The sequence below is a fragment of the Buceros rhinoceros genome, unplaced genomic scaffold (assembly GCF_000710305.1).
Source record: "Buceros rhinoceros silvestris isolate BGI_N320 unplaced genomic scaffold, ASM71030v1 scaffold6749, whole genome shotgun sequence".
Taxonomy (NCBI): domain Eukaryota; kingdom Metazoa; phylum Chordata; class Aves; order Bucerotiformes; family Bucerotidae; genus Buceros; species Buceros rhinoceros.
This window is the reverse complement of record NW_010433193.1, coordinates 60,771-76,848: the sequence shown is the minus strand read 5'-3', so window position 1 is coordinate 76,848 and position 16,078 is coordinate 60,771. Positions and strand designations below refer to the sequence as shown.

At 46.0% G+C, this 16,078-nt stretch overlaps 1 protein-coding gene across 1 annotated transcript in view; it reads right to left on the bottom strand.

Moving 5' to 3' along the window:
- The window catches only part of UNC80 (unc-80 homolog (C. elegans)), a gene marked incomplete at its 3' end in the record, with an annotated part of 85,206 nt that overhangs the window by 9,018 nt on the left and 60,110 nt on the right, over nt 1-16,078 (bottom strand). The window contains exons 29-41 of the mRNA XM_010144021.1: nt 14,376-14,483; nt 13,682-13,820; nt 10,427-10,608; nt 9,914-10,045; nt 9,196-9,382; nt 8,071-8,199; nt 7,438-7,581; nt 5,852-5,952; nt 4,533-4,619; nt 3,599-3,782; nt 2,829-2,923; nt 2,531-2,620; nt 2,029-2,130 (exon numbers count right to left, since the gene is read on the bottom strand). Coding sequence (XP_010142323.1) covers nt 2,029-2,130; nt 2,531-2,620; nt 2,829-2,923; nt 3,599-3,782; nt 4,533-4,619; nt 5,852-5,952; nt 7,438-7,581; nt 8,071-8,199; nt 9,196-9,382; nt 9,914-10,045; nt 10,427-10,608; nt 13,682-13,820; nt 14,376-14,483 — 1,680 coding nt within the window. The remainder of the gene's footprint in view (nt 1-2,028; nt 2,131-2,530; nt 2,621-2,828; nt 2,924-3,598; nt 3,783-4,532; nt 4,620-5,851; nt 5,953-7,437; nt 7,582-8,070; nt 8,200-9,195; nt 9,383-9,913; nt 10,046-10,426; nt 10,609-13,681; nt 13,821-14,375; nt 14,484-16,078) is intronic.

The following is a 16,078-nucleotide window of genomic DNA, read 5'->3' as shown; positions in this document are numbered from 1 at the left end:
AATTCAGTCTTATGGAGGACCCCACGTGGTTGTCATGTTGCAACTGAGCCCTGCGGAGGTCAGAGGCAAACCAACCCCAAAATGAAAGCCATAAAGCTGCAGTTGCTCTCCGCAAGGGCTTAGACTATAGTCAACACGGGGTTGGAATTGTTATCTACCTTCTGGGTTGAGGCTGGCTCACATCTGGCCATAGAAAGTGTATTTACAGTTGCAAAAGAAAAGTAGGCAATAAAACAAAGCAGATCAGATTTGGAGTTACTGCAAATGAGTAAAGCCCTGCTGACTTCACATTATCGCTTCTGGCTTACACCAACCGGGAAAGCGAGTTCTGTACTACCAGCCTCCTTTGAACTGCTGACGGGCAGGACTACTCAGGCTAACTATTTTATGTTCATGCTAAAAGTAACCATAAGGCGGAGCGATGCTCAGTAGTCGAAGTAACTGTCTTTGGAAGCAGTTTCAAGACAGCTCTTAGCTCCTGGGATGAAGCCAAAACTTGAAGCACGTGGCTTACCATGTGACAAAGCTCAGCTTCCCACGCCCTGCAGCTGCTGTGACCTTGCTCTGAAGTGCACTCAGCTTAGAATGGGTGCTCGATCAATCAGCAGTGAAGAAAGTACTTTTCCATGGACTGATGCTCTGTGGGTAGACTCTACAGCGCTGTTTTCTTTGCTAAAGCTGGATGTTGCCCAGCAACTTCTTGCATGACTACAGAGAGACTTGCATGACTAAGAGTTTTACCTTAGAAATACTTTGGCCCCTAAGTACTCTAAACAGACAAATGTGGAATGCAAAATAACGGCCTGACAAACATGGCGAGGCCATTTTAGCCTTTCGGGATCATGTAGAGCATATTGTAACTCATTCATTTGATATGTGGGACACATCTAGAATCAGAGCGGGAGTAATTTTTGTCAGAAAGGCAACCAAAATGATCCCAAATAATTTCAGATTTTTATAGACCTTCTGCTGACAGCTGCAGCACATGAAATATTTCCCTGTTCTGCACCGCACACATATGAGACAGCATTAACTATATTCTCCACTATTTTAGCAGCTAATACCTCTGTAACGGCTCCATAGCGGTTTTTTTATAACCATTCCTGATGATATTTGCCTGCCCTGCGCTCACATCGTGAGGGACACAACTGCAGTAGCTGTTTTTCGGCTACAATAACACAACTGTTAATACCAAACTCACACTGTTTAACCACATTCTGCCCCTGCCCCCCTTCTTTATTTCCTGCTTATTATCATCCTTTGCAGATACAGCTAGAGCAGCTTTTCCCTCAACACTTAGGTGAGTGCTACTGGGACGACTTGGCTTTTGTGGAAAACAGAGCATGCGGCTTCTACGGGTCTTACTGCCTAAAGAAATGAGACTTGTAGGGGTTTGCAGCACATTAAAGGCACTGCCCTGCCACTTTGGTTAGGGTTTAGTTCCTCAGGGAGAGCTCCTGGGAGCTGCAGAACATTAGCAGCATTGGACAGATCTCAGGTCATGAGGCTGGAAGGTAGGAAGGACAGGCCTCTTCTGAGGGCAGATATTCCCCTGACAAACCAGCTGCTACTGCTGCGCCTCTGGCAGCAGCTGTGGTACAGGACTAACCTCCGACAGCAGGGCAAGGAAGAGAGGCAGGTCACATTCTCTATGGTGAGAGGACAGAAAGGAGGGTAGAACAGGTAATTTCTGCCTCACAGCCAGAGGTCGTGTTAAAGAAAGGAACAAGTGACTCCCGAAGCTGAGGCAACTGAAGCTTTTCTGGCCGTGTGTAAGAGAATGCAAAATGGTCTGCCTGAAAGAAGCTGGCTGGAGAGAGCAGAAGGGAATTCACATTGCATTCTTAGACTCTTCCGAAAACACTATACACCTGTCCAATGGCACCAGGGCAGATTTTGCGCCTACTGCTACACCTCCAGCAAAGCTCCCTGTCTGCATGCAGCCTGAGTGATGGCCTGTAAATGGAAAAGAAAGGTTTATTTACAGAGTTTGTTTCTAGGCAGAGGTGTTTGGTGACAGTAAGATACCTGCTTTTGAATGAGCTCTTGACCCTTTTCTGGATGCATCTGCACCAGGTTGAGCTGGGGAGAAACTGACCTCCGGAAAGGATAAATGTCACGTACATAGGTCTGCCAGTAAAGGAAAGAAGTACACTTTAAACAAATGTAATCCTAACAGCATCCCTCAACAGAACAGAAAAAAAGGCCCTTTAGCCCTTTCTGAGGCTTTTGGGTAGGGGCTTTCAGACAGTGTCAGGCATCAGGGAAGAGATAAACAGAAGAGGCATCTGCTTGTTTCTAGGAAAGCTAGACACTGATGACTTAAGAGCACGGGACTCCGCTTCTGCCTCCTCCTTCTTCTGTCAAACTCCAATCTTTCACCACACGCAACTAAGCACCCAAGATGCGGTGCCCGCAGGTCAGGATTCGGTCTATTTACAGGCTACTTGTTCTCCTTTGGATAACCGTGATGTATAAAAAGGGACACGGTGGAAAGAACAAAGTCACCTGGACCTGTCCTTTACCTTACCTTGTTGTAATGAATAAGATTCCATCGCTTATCCATTAAAAAGTAATGAGAAGATTGTGTTTCAGGTATGTTAAAAAACTCCAAACACTCCTGAGAAGGAAGAAAGAAAAACATTCTGTTACTTATTAGCTGTCTTGTACAAAGACCACAACATCCAAAAGAAGAATATCCAGCTAATAATGTAAAAACCCGGCACAACCCCGCACACCTCAGTCAGGCAGAACATACTGCTGGCATACAGGTACGGCAGGTTAATGTACTACTAAGCAGTGTGTCCAGATCAACAACTCTCTCCTACCTTCAGAAGAGCCTCAAACTGTGTGTCCTCGTGGACTGGTAACTGAGTTGGGATGTCACACTCATTCTGCCCATGCACAACAAGGGTTTTTGTGCCTAAAAGAAGAAAAACAGTTGCATTCTCCGTGGCCTCTTTAATTAACTCAATTTCACAAGACTGCCCATGGAGCAACAGTGTTAGTTAAAATTAATTCCTGGGCAGATGGAAAATGCCAGTCCTGTCTGGAATCCATCAGGTAGTGGTAGCACATTCTCACACTTCCACAGCTAATGAGAAATCGATCTGTTCCTGAAGGATGAGCTGGCTTTAGCAGCAACTGGTATTCTGAGGAAGGAACAAACCTAAAACGTCAAACCTATTTTTCAGCAAGACAGCTCTTGCCTGCCTCGGGACATCCTAGGCTGCCAGCATGCTCTTCGGGGGCTCTCTCAAGACTTAAGTGGGAGGCTGCATCAAAACAAAATGAATCTGAATAGTACAGTCTTGGAATGATCACCCTGCCAGCCCTTCACAGCCCAACTGGCACAAAGCTCAGGGTTGAAAAGACAGTTCTATTCCACTTTCTGTTTGCTTCTCTTAGTGGCTTTTTGCATCTCAGGGAATTAGAGGTGGAATTTACTGACTGAATCCTCAACTCAAGGAAAACGGACTTAGAATATGCAGCCATTTGTCACAGGTCTTTTGCTGATGCAGTTCTGACAGACCTCCCTTTTGACAGAGCGGGCCGTGAACCTGGAAGTGAAGGACATTTAAAGACTCATTTCTCATACCTGGCATAGAGGCAGTCACGAGCAGCTTCACTTCACATTGTTCCTTCTTCATGGTCTGTTTGAGATCCTTGAAGAAGAGTCCTTCTACATAACCCACCACTTCCCAAAGGAAGGTGAGGGTGGCAGAAATGGCATCCATGCCCCACTCGCATGGAGTGCGTACAAAATACATGATCAATCCCACCTACAGGTAGTAAGAGGAATATCAGGTTACGCACACTCTAACTCTTCAGAGCATTGTGTAGCGATGAATATTGGCCTTCTACCGTTCTTCACTCAGAGGGATAAACTCATTAAACTTACATTCCGCAAGTTTATATGTACTACAGAACAATCTGCCTGTACAACCTTCCTTTTTCTAGAGATAATGAGGGTTGTGGACCAAAAGTGCTGTTGCAGCCCAGCCTTAACAGCCACTGTAGATGAAGAAAAGGAAGAGCCTCTGCAGTAAGAGACTTCCAGTGCCTTCTGCTCCGGTGTGCTCACACACAGACAGCTCACAGAGGCCTCCTGGAGTAGCACACATCTTGTGCTAACTAGAACAAACGCACTTTCTACCATCTTGAAAGGAGCTGCTAGATTTGCTCCAATAGGTCTGTGGAAAAGCAAAGCACTTTCTGAATCAAAATTAAGTAAAATAATCGAAGGTTTCTGGCACTGGGACCCTTCTGCAATTGGACATTGGTCTACAACTCATTGCCTGTGGTTCAATTCAGAAATCCAGGACGGGTTGCTTAGGGGTTTAATAAAAGGTTCCTTTCCCTCTCCCTAGAAGGGCTGAAAGGCTGGTGTGAGCCTGGTGACTTGCACCCACAGCCAGAAGCAGATATGAGCTATACAGGAAAAGCGAAGAGCATTTATTTCCTTGCAGATTTTAGGACATGCAGGCAGAGGTGAGATTCAAGACTGCACAGCAGACCCACAAGCTACTCACCAAGTAGTTGAAGAGGATGTGAGATGTCTGAGCAGGGAAGTCTCCAATGTTCAACAAAAGCTTCCTTAACATATACATCAACTCATCCTGCAAGAAGAGCAAACGTTGGGGTTTTTTCCACCACAAAACGTGAATGGGTTTCTCCCTTTTATCCTCTCAGGCTTTGTCTCTTCCCATTTTTGCATATCCCTTGTTCCCTGTGATAATCCCAGTGTTGCTTATCACAACAAATGCCTACCTAGATGACCTGTGAAATTTAGTTCAGCTCAACCTAACAGCTGTGGCTGCTGGGTAGGGGGTGTGAGCACAGTCTAACTTTTCTTCCTTTGGAGGCTGCCTGCTTCAAATGTAGTCTAATGTATTTCTTATGGTGGGAAGGGGGTGTAGAGGGGAAGGGATCTCACTGTCAGCAAAGGGCAGACAGACTGTATCATGAATTTGTTCCATGGCACTCATCCTCTTCACCCACAGCAGACATGAGCTAGTGTTATGGGCGTGAACATGCACAGGACAACCCACACCAATGACAGGTCTGCCGAAAGCTTCCAAGGTAGCAGAGCTGTCCTCTGTGTTCTGTACTCATGGCTGTAGCCTACGAGGAGACAGTAAAACAGCAGACTAGGATAGCTCAGAGGCCTCTCAGGCTGGACAGTGTGGAGCTTCCTTCTCAAAGATACTTAACAAACAGAAGTGACCCTCTGAACTTAAACAGAAGCTTTGGGCACTATGGCTGAGAAGCATCAGGAATGATGAGGCCACCAAGACCTGATTACACAAGAAACGGATCTTTCTCAAGGTTTAATATTCATTTTAAGTCAGTTCTTAGGTGGTGGCTTGGAAGGTGAGGACAGTGATATCACTGATATTGTCCACCAAGTGTGCAGCTGAGAAAGCGGTATGGAGAGTCTCACTGATTTCACCCAGCCAGAACCGGTGTGGCTTTCCTCCATAGAGCTTAGCCAGGGCACTAGAAAGCAGTCTAACAAGCCAGAGAGAGACAAAGGAATCCCCATCTTTCAGAGAAAGATGAAGAAGTGGCATGGTGGAGGCAATATTGCTTATGTTCGATAGAAAGGGTTGTGCTTCACTAAACAGCTGTTCAAAGCTTGGCTTAGAGCAAGTCAGATTCTTAGTGGTGATAAATCAGTTTTGTACTATTTACATTAGTGGACAAAGATTGAAGCCAACTGATTTTACAAAAGACTTTGAGCTACATTGTAACAGCAAATGTTCTTCTCCAGTGATGCCCACAGAGTGATTCTGCTTGCAGCGTGCTCCCCTGCTCTACGCGATACCCGCTCGGGAGAGGCAGAGCTTACCTGTCGGTTGCTGATTGTGAGCTTCTCCAGAAAATGGCGCAGAACCGTAGAGGGGTCCTCGATCAAGCAGTTCCACAGGACCTGCTGAGCAACAGTGCTTACTGCAGAAGAGAAAGAAAACAGGGTCAGAACAGCCCCCCTTGGAAAAGCTTTGAAGAGCTACTCTTCGACACACAAATGGCCCTAAACTTCTACCACCACTGTCGTTTTTTGTCCTGAAACACACAGGAGCCTCTTTGATGCACTAGGATTCCTGCTCACCAGTGCAGCCATCTCAAACAAGAAAGACAGGTCTAATATTTGAACCTTGCTAACTGCTGTGATATGACAGGAAGCGCGTCACCCCTGTAGCCACAGTAATAATAAAGAATTAGCTATTTGGATTCATAACTCCAGCTGGACAAATATGGTACTTCAAACCCATAAATTCACACACTTATTTGCTCATGCGTAAAAGTTGGGTTTCACGGTGATTCATTGAGTGTTTTTATCTGGTATCGGTGAACAGCACTAGCTAGTCAACAGGGAATGGTGTTGATGATCAACTCCCCAAGTGTAATTAACCGCAGTCCCATGAAGATTAACAACACCAGAGAATTATTCATCATTTTGTTTTCAGTACTCCACTCCTGATGACAAAATGACACATACATTATTGAGGTGGCTGACTATATCCACCCAAAACTACAGACAAAACTGAACAGAAATCAGCTGACATGATGAATGATGAGGAAGGAGGGAAGGGCAACAGCCCCCCATCTATAAACATTTTAGAGAAACAAATACAGAAAAATGCTTTATTACTTTACAAATACATCAGAGATCATGACCAGAATGTTCAGGCTGTGTACAGGGGGCTTTCCGTTGGTCATAGGATCAAAAAAATGCTGGCGCGGACAGACCTCTGGAGGTCTCAAGACCAGGTTCCCCTGGGAGCAGGACTGTCACCTACACCAGATGATGTCAGCTACAGCTCTGACTAGCCAAGGCTTGATAACCACAACGGAAACTATGCTCCTGGTTATGAAGTTCCTTCCAAATTTCTAACCTCAACTTCCCGAGTTTTAACCTCTTAGTTAGAGTTCCTCTACTCTAACTTTCCTTTTCATCACACCGAAAAAAAAGCCCAGCTTCTGGAATCGCTCCTCGCAGAACACCGTTTTAGGCCTCTTACCATCCTGGTATCCCTCCACTAGACCCCTTTTCAGCTTCTCAGTATCTTTCTTGAATCGGGGACTTTTTCAGGCCCCCAAAAGAGCAAAAAAATCCTCAAACCCAAACACAAACCATGGAAAAAAAAGGAAAAAAACCTTACAAAGTCACATTTCTGTTGCAAATCTACTTTCAAACAGCTTGTGAGGATTTAATAGATTATTCATTAACTTTTTAATAAACATATATACTCATAACACTATATAGCACGTAATACTTCTAGGAAACATGAACTGTGAGTAAAAACAAGGTTATGTTACACTTCTTTTCCACTTTAGTTACGGCACCTAACAAATGTAAGCGATTGTTCAAAGTGCTGGCAGGTTCTGCCACCCTTGAGCAAGAATCCCTTGAAGCTTAATCTAGGTCAGTACCAGCTACTCCATCCTCCCGGACTTCTCCATCTTCCATCAAATGGACAATGGGGAGCACGGCTGCACAGATGCATGCTGGAAACACAGCTTGAGGTTGTTGTGGCACGTGATGGTTTGGAGTATGCTCTGTAGTGTGTTCTTCATCTGCAACAGTAAGAAGAGTAGAAGGGGAGTGTCAGTGAATAAGCTGTGGTGTTATCCAGGTGGGCTAGACAAACATCCGTGTTAGGCTGTCTGATCACTGTGCGAGCACAGCAGGTTTACTGCTATCTTCAGGAAGAAACCAAACCTCCAGCCAACTTCTTGATCAAAAATTCACATTACATATTTTTTCAATTTCAATTTCCAATTCTTTTCATGTAGGAAACCCATTATCTTTTTGATGAAATCCCATTTCATTACCGTTTTTCAGCTAGAGTGCTTTCTATAGCACTAGTGTCTAAAGGAAACATGAGGTAAGACATCAGGATAGCAGGAGTGAATAAAATAACGCAGGGCAGTAATTTATTACCAAGTGGCTCAAGTTTGGGAATATTTCAGAAAAGGAAATGCCACCAGCTTTATGGCTCAACAGGAAGGGCTTCCAGTGAATGAAATCCCAGGAGAGGAGACTCCTAAGTGAAGTCAGCTCACCTTCTGCACTGACTGCTGACCGCACTGACCACACAGAGCCACGGCGAAAAGAATAGTTCCTATGAGACGTACTGGACGTGCAGGAAGGACTCACAGAGAGACGGCGGGAGGCCAGGTTGGCAACTTCTTCTACTGACAAAGAGAACAGGAAATGTCAATCCAGATCCAGCTGACAGACTTTCGGGAACTTTCTGAAGGGCAGCACTTACAACTAAATCGGAACATTGAAAACTGAAGTCAGGTAACACTCAAAAGGCACAATTTGAAAGCTATAAATATCGGTTGGATGGGTAATTTGCTGGTGCTGTGGGAACCGGCAGAGCACTGTTCCACAAGAGCATTCAGTGCTTTGGTGAGTCACGCTGTAAATGAGTCAGCTCTGCACAGCTTTTCATCTCCACCCTGTCAACCGTCACTGCTGCTGCCGCTTAGTCTTTCCTGAGACTTGGGGTTTCTGCTCACAGATTTCCCAGTGTACGTTGAGGTCTGGACATCACTGTACTCACCTAATGGCACATACCTCGGAACGCCTTTAACAAAACCTTTGTCTTCTGTCAGCCTGGACCAATGAAAATCCTCACCCCAAAACAGCTTCTCAGGACATGTCTCATGGAACTTTGGCTGTCTGAAAGTTTGGTACTGAGGCTGAGCTGGTCCTCCACTAGTCACCATAAAGGTAGAAAACTCCAGGGGCAATTCAGCCTATCCTAAGCTATGTGTCTTAAGACAGACACTGCCAAAGGGTGATTCCTCCCACCCTTGAATTATTAAAGGGTTAAAGTTAAAAGGACGAGATTTCATCCCTAGCACAGCATATTCCTGTTAAGTCCTGCAAGATGCTGGGAGCTTTGAGCTGTTCAAATTCCACTGAACTTGGGGAAGAGGGTAAGGGGCTTCAGGTTAAACAGTGAGCACTCAGTACGTCTAAGCTTTCGTGTTTCTCTTGCACTAATTTTTAATGACACTTTTTCTCAATTCCTTTGACTCTTAAACAAATGGATGTGGCTGAGACTATCCTAACACTAATGATCCATGTTCCTGGACATCACACCCCTAAGCGGTGCTCGGTGTTGGTGACAGGAGCTCTCAGGTTCCCGGAATGCAGTTCCCGGCCCTGGAGCACACCTTCTTCTTCCTGCTCGGAGCTGGGTGTGCAGCTTGGCTCGTAGCAGGCCTCCTGAGTGATGGGGATGGCAGTGATAAGGCTGGCTTCCCGGCCCAGGCGTTTCTTCTCTTCCTCCTGCTGCAGGTTCTTCAGGATGTGCTCCGCTCGCTGATGGGAACGCGACACAGCTCTGGCTGAAAATGACTTCTGTCAGGAAGAAAAGAGAAGAAACACAGCCTGAAGCTGTTAGTTCAGCTGCACAGATTCTGCCTTTTCTGCCAGAGACCTCAGAGACATTCAGCAACTCAGCTTCTAAACACCGATCAGACTAGTGCTAGCTGAACAGCGATCCACCAGGAGAGTCCTCTCAGAGCTGTCTACAGGAAGTCTTGGTGCAGACTTCTCCCACGAGACATCACACCAACTGCTGCAGAAAATGGCCTGTCAGGCAGTTTAAGTGAAGTAATCTCCTCTTGGAGAGAGAAAGCTGTGTGCTGCTACGATCCGGGTTACTGTCCCACACAGGGATACTCTGTGCAGTACAGTACCTCAGCGAACAAACAGAAGAGCCTTATGCCCGTGTAGAAAATCCTTTATGCCCTACATGGACTCTGCAATAGACTTTTCCCAGCTGAGGAAGACAAGAGAATTCAAGAGCTTAGTGCACATCTTCTGGCTTATCTTTCCCCACGCCACCAGAGAGGAGAAACAGGGCTTACTCCTGCCATGTCTCCTTACCGACTGATCTTCGTTGATAGGATCTTGCACACTCCCGCTGCACTGAGGGACCCAGGGGGGGTCAAACATTGGCACAGATGGCATCCCCAGGACAGGAGAAGGCAGAGTAAAGTTTATACTTGGAGGAGGGATCTAAGCAAAACCACGCAAGACATTTTGTTACAGCAGACTATTATTAATGTCAGTACTGCTATTTAAACATGAGCACAAGTACCCAAGACATCAATTACCTCTGCAAATCTTTTCCAGCTTTGTATCTCACTACACTGTCATACCACGTACAACAGATTTATTTCTTTCTCCGACATTTTTCCTGACCTGTGTCCCCTTTATACTCTCCTCTTTTTAAACAGGATTTCTACACACCAGGATCCCCACGCTAGCGTGATGTACACAACCATTTTTTTTCTCTAAACAGATCTTCAGACAATTTTGCAGCAGCATGTCATTACACATCTATCCCACAGGGCAAGCTGTAAATGACAACATTGTGTTTCATGCGTCTTAATCTACCTTAAAGATCTGCTGCGCTCCCTCTTCCATCCTTGGCCAGACTTGATACCTAAACCTCCAGAGCGTGTGAAATTTGAGAATGGCATTCAGTCTTTGCACTGTCTCTGGGTGATGAAATTCGGACATCAGCATGTCAGAAACGGCCTCTGGCACTTTCACAGCGCACAGCAGGAACATGGCAGCTGCAGAGACAGAACATCTGATCATCCGTCTTCCTTAACGTGTTTATTCGGCAGATAAAAACTGCATCTGTACAACCCCCCACCAAAAGAAATGCAATCTTAGCTCAAGAAATGAGATCAGCAGTCTACCAGACCCAGTGAGAATTGCACTGCTTCCTGAAACCAGGTATGTGCGATTCCACCTCTGAGCCATACAGCGTTAATGTGTGAAGCTTGTAGAAGCTTCTGGAAAACCTCCTTTTAAAATAAAACACAGCTTTGCTCCTCTCACTAAAAATCTCGGTCATGACTGCTTAAAATAAGAGCCATCTCTTGAAGCAGCAGGACTAATTGAGTTTGGCTTTCAAAGATTCCACTTTCGAGTGAGTTCTGTGATGATTAATGAAGGCTGGCGTAACAGGAGCTCTGCCTTCCCCTCAAGCAGCAGGCAGTGCCCCAGCAGAGGTCTCACCTGTCTATTGTCACGGATAAAACCAAAAATAAAGATTCCTAGTTAAATGGGCACCTCCAAGGGAAAACAGAGTTGCAAAGGACCGGATCACAGTGGAAAACAGCACAGGAGAAGGGAAGTTGGCCCACAGTTGTTTTAATGGAGCATATTTGAGTACAAAACAGTCAAAACTCCTGGCTGATGGAGGCCAGTTAATTCAGATGGGGGTCTGAGAGGCACTGAGCAGGACGCAAAAGCAGAGGGAACGGTGCTGCTGTGGGAGTTCAGTGGGTGTCACAGAGTCCATGGCTCCTTTGACCAATAGCTCAGCACAGACCACTGCAGACAATTTCTCTAGATGTGGTGGTTGTTCTTTCACAGTAGAATGCGGGCACTTGCCTTTGTGTTTGCCTCAACACTTATTCAGAAGGTGCCAGGCATGAGAGCTGTGCTGATGGGAGGCAGTCTGAACACTGCCAGACAACGAGGCTGCTCTTGGAACACCCAGCTCCTGCCTCGTGCTGCGAAGGCTCCCGTTTCTGCTCCAACGTCCTCCTCCAAATCTGCAGGGACCTTCCTGTTCCACCAGCTCAGAGAACCTTCTACTCTACTCTTTGGTCTTTGCAACGTCACTATGTCAAGTCTTAGCAGGACCGATTTAAAAATGTGAGTTCGTACAGCAGGAACCAAGAGAAGAAGGAGAGCCTTGGAAGAAGTCAGTAGATGGTGCTGTCGTACACCAACACAGGAGTTCTGGCTCGGCTTGTGGACAGCAACATGATGAGTTTTCAAATTTTAACCCTGATGAATCTAATTTATGCTTGGGCTGAAATAACTCGCTACTTTTTTTAGCTACTACAGCCCCTCAGATGGATTTTAATCCTCCCTTCTGGAAGGGGAGAAAGAGGAAGATGTATCTCAGAGGCTGCTTTGGAGGAGCTGCCAGCTAGCACTCCTCAGAAGGAGCAGCAAAGCTTTGTTCCCTTCCCTGTCATCCAAGCTGCTTCTCTGTTTGAAAGAGAGAAAGAGTATAAAAATTATTCTCCGAGAAAGGGACTTGAAGGGGAAAAAGAAGTGCAGTTTCTGGCAGCTTGTTTCTCTTCCTTATTTTGCTCCTTTCTCTTTCTGTCTGCACATTTGGCCTAGGGAAGGCAAAGGGGAAGGGGAGAGCACGGAGAAGACCCAGGGGCTGAAGAAACGCAGCCAGCTAGCAGCTGCTATGAGGACAGGCTGAGAGAGCTGGGGCTGTTCAGCCTGGAGAAGAGGAGGCTCCAGGGACACCTTGTAGCAGCCTTCCAGTACTTAAAGGGGGCCTGTAAGAAAGAAGGGGACAGACATTTTAGGGGGGTCTGTTGTGATGGGACAAGGGGTGATGGTTTGAAACCAAAAGAGGGAGATCCAGACTAGATCCAAGGAAGACATTTTTTCCAGTGAGGGTGGTGAAACACTGGCACAGGTGGCCCAGAGGGGTGGTAGAAGCCCCGTTCCCAGAAACATTCACGGTCAAGCTGGATGGGGCTCTGAGCAACCTGATCTAGTTGAAGATGTCCCTGCTCACTGCAGAGGCGTCGGACTAAACGATCTTTGAAAGGCCCTTCCAACCCGAAGCACTCTCTGGTTCTACAAAAAATTCATACTGCTCTTTATGCTATTATGCTTTAGGTAGTTCCTCCTGCTTGCCTTGTCTGCTGTATTTATGGAGAGTAAGAGTATCCCCTCTCAGTCTTCTCCGAATCCATTAAATAAATATACAGGCTCCTCATCCTTCCTCCTGTCCTAGCAGTCATTCCTTGTATTTGTCCCACGTAAATGTCTCGTTCTTCAGTGATCAGATTTGTGCATGGAAATGCTGTGTTCTAGGTAATTGTACAGTGTGCTTTACAAGACCATTAATACTTTGAACCTCTAGTGAAATACCTCTTCTGACACATCCTGACTGTGTTTATTGTTTACACAGGTGAATTCTGCTCGTTAAGTTAGTTATCTTCTGGCCAAGCAGTATACTCTGAACTTGCATCAGTTCCATGGGAGAAGATCCAAGCTCATAACAGAAAAATTCTTCTTACTAGTTTGCAAGGACATAATCTTATATTTTAGAGTAATAAATTTCATCCCATGACTGGGATTCCTTTTTCAAGGTAATACTCTCACAGGTATATGATGTTCTAATCTTCTGTCTTAAAGATGCCTCTCGACTATGTGCCATCAGCAAACATCATCTGCACAGTTTAATACCAAGTGGAAATAGAAAATCTAGCTAATAAGGCTACTTAGTGGTCAATGCTCCATGCAGCGTGAGAATTTTCCTTTCAGCACAGCAGAGGAGCTATGACAGTTCCACTCTCAGCCCCTTCCTCAGTTTTTGTATCAGTCCTCAACTCGTACTGATAATTTCCACGATGCAACATATAAAATTCTTCAGTGGAGTCTGGACAGATGAAATCACTGCATTTCCTCTGCCTAGAAACCCAGCTAACCACAAAGAGCAAACAACCACATGAAGGTCTACAAAAACCAAACAGCCTCCAGGAAACGCTTGGTAGCGTTCCGACTCCTCCACCACAAAGCTGTCTTGTAAGGCCCTGTGACCTACTGTGAGTTATGCCCCCAGGGTAGCCACATTCAGTGGTTTTGTCCTCTTACCTGCTGCTCCAGCCATGTGCTCGTCCACACTGAGCAGGAGCTCCCACGCTGCTGGCTGGATGTCCCCATACATCTCTTCTGTGAGGATAGGAGCCGCCTTGATGAGCAGTGACAAAGGTGCAGGGGAGAGGCTCATCACCTGCAGAAAACCAAGCCATGCCTTACAGCAGAGCTGTGCAAAATCCACAGTGAACAACGCTGACTTTACCCCAGTTTTGGACTGCAGATTACCCACGGATGACCTCTGGCTTCAACCACTTCAGCTAAGGCTCCACAGAAGAATGTTGCTTTCAGCCTATGTTAAAAGCGCAGTGTTTGCAAGCGAGTTGCTTGAGCCTTTTGCTAGTCACTCGTGACACCAAAACACCGCTAAGAGGACAAAAGGAAAGCCAAACTCTCCCAGGGTGGCGCACAGTGATATAGATCCATGAAAATCACAGACTGCCAGAAACAGGGCTGTGAGGAGGCTGTTTCCTGTTCAGGAACACTGAACAAGAAAGAATGAAGAAAACTGGTGCTGTAAACCGACAGGTGGTATTTAAACACATCTGTGGATTTAGAAAAGAGCTACCCTGATCGATAGTCAGGGACAGTTCTTCACACGGGCTTGGAGACAGACATTTTCCTTCTAGTCTCAGTCTAACGTGACGTCTACATATCAGGCTCCCTAACTAGCACTGGGCCCGGTCAGTACCTGGTGCCGGATGTATTTTAGCATTCCGGAATCCTTCTTCCCTTCCAAGTTGGTATCGATCAGTCTCTTTTTCAGAGAAGGAGTTCTCAAGCATGACTTGTCTGAGCACTGGAAGGGAAAAAAAGAGTTGGTGGAGTTCACACTTAGATTTCCCAGACTGTGGAGAGGGAGGAGATCACGCACCAGAACAATTTCTGCACACTAGGGGCTGTTTAGTACCAGAGCTGTAGCATGAAGCCTTCTCCTGTGCAGGCAACAGGCCTAGCATCAGGGAGATGATATGAATACCTCAGCCAGTGTTCTTCTCTTTCCAACAATGCTTTTCCCAATAAAAGCTTAAGGCAGAAGCCAGTAGGACAAGGGAGGAACGTGCATATGCCTCACAGGTGGCACTCCCGTGTATTTCAGAAGAACAGTACTTTAAGCTGGTTAGAGGTAAAAAGTCTACAGCTTCCCTCTAAAAAATTACCAACAGGGGTATTTAGTATGTACCACAGTGACTCCTCTCAGCTACATCTATCTCCTCTTCTTCCTCAGAAACGTAAGTGACTACACATTGCAGGACGTGAGCTCACGCCCACCTGAGAGTTGTCCCTAGCAGATTGCCAATGACAGGATAACAACAAGTCCTTTTCGCGTCATTATTTGCAAGACCAGGCACTTTTCCCAGATCGCTGGGTTATCTCTTCTCCCCAAGCTAGGAGTCTGCTGATAAACACAGGGGTCCTCGTTTATCAGAGAGCTCACAAAGCCCGTGGAGCACAGAGTCAGGTCTGCATATTGCAGCTACCTCCAGCCTTTCAGTCTGCAAGATGTGAGAGTAAAAGACAGGTTCCTACGGAACGCAGATAAATGTGGAACTGGTGCCCGTGCAGTCAGAGAACAACACTTGAAGAATACTAGTGTGCGAGGAGCCGGGATAAAAGTCTACCGGTAGTTACACAAAATCCAGACGTTACCAATTGCTCCCCTGCAGAGAGGTCTGTACAAATACGGTGCACGTGTTTGGGGGAAATCTTACTGTCCCTCAAGCTCTTTTTTCCTTGCTGTTGCGTACAGGCTTTGATGGTTTGATGGATGGTGAAATGTGTATCGCTTCGCCTTGCAATTCGAAGCTGGAGATGAAACAACGCACAGTGATGCAGGGTGTTCTTCTGGTACCTTTCATGAACTGTCAGCTGCTCCTCTCAAGCCTGCCTCTCTTCCTAATGAACTAAGTGATACCACTTCTCTGGGCCAGAGGAAATACACGGGGGTGATGGTTTCCAGGAAAGCGGAATAATTAGCTGTTGTTTCGTCTGCTCTGTGCTTTGTTCCATGCAAATACCCTTTGATTTTCTAACTTGATAGGAAACAAACAATCTGCCGGTTGATAAGGAAATGTTATAAACTTGTCTCCTACTCCTCCGTTTTCCACTTAGAGAGGTGATAGCCTCTTTACGCAGCTGAAATCTTCACGAGAGTTTCCTGAACACTTTTATTGTCAATGGTACTGCAGAGCAGTTGGATGACTCCGCCATTACAGGTATTCAGAATAACTGCAGTCTGTCTGTTGTGGTCAGGAATACGGAAGCATTAACCAACTGTTGGCATCATTCAGCTGGTATCTGGGTGGACACTTTACTGAAAGCAGATAGGTATTTCTGCTGAAGTTAAAGGCACCACTTATATGGCTAAAAAGCAAAATTTGTTTGAACATCCTG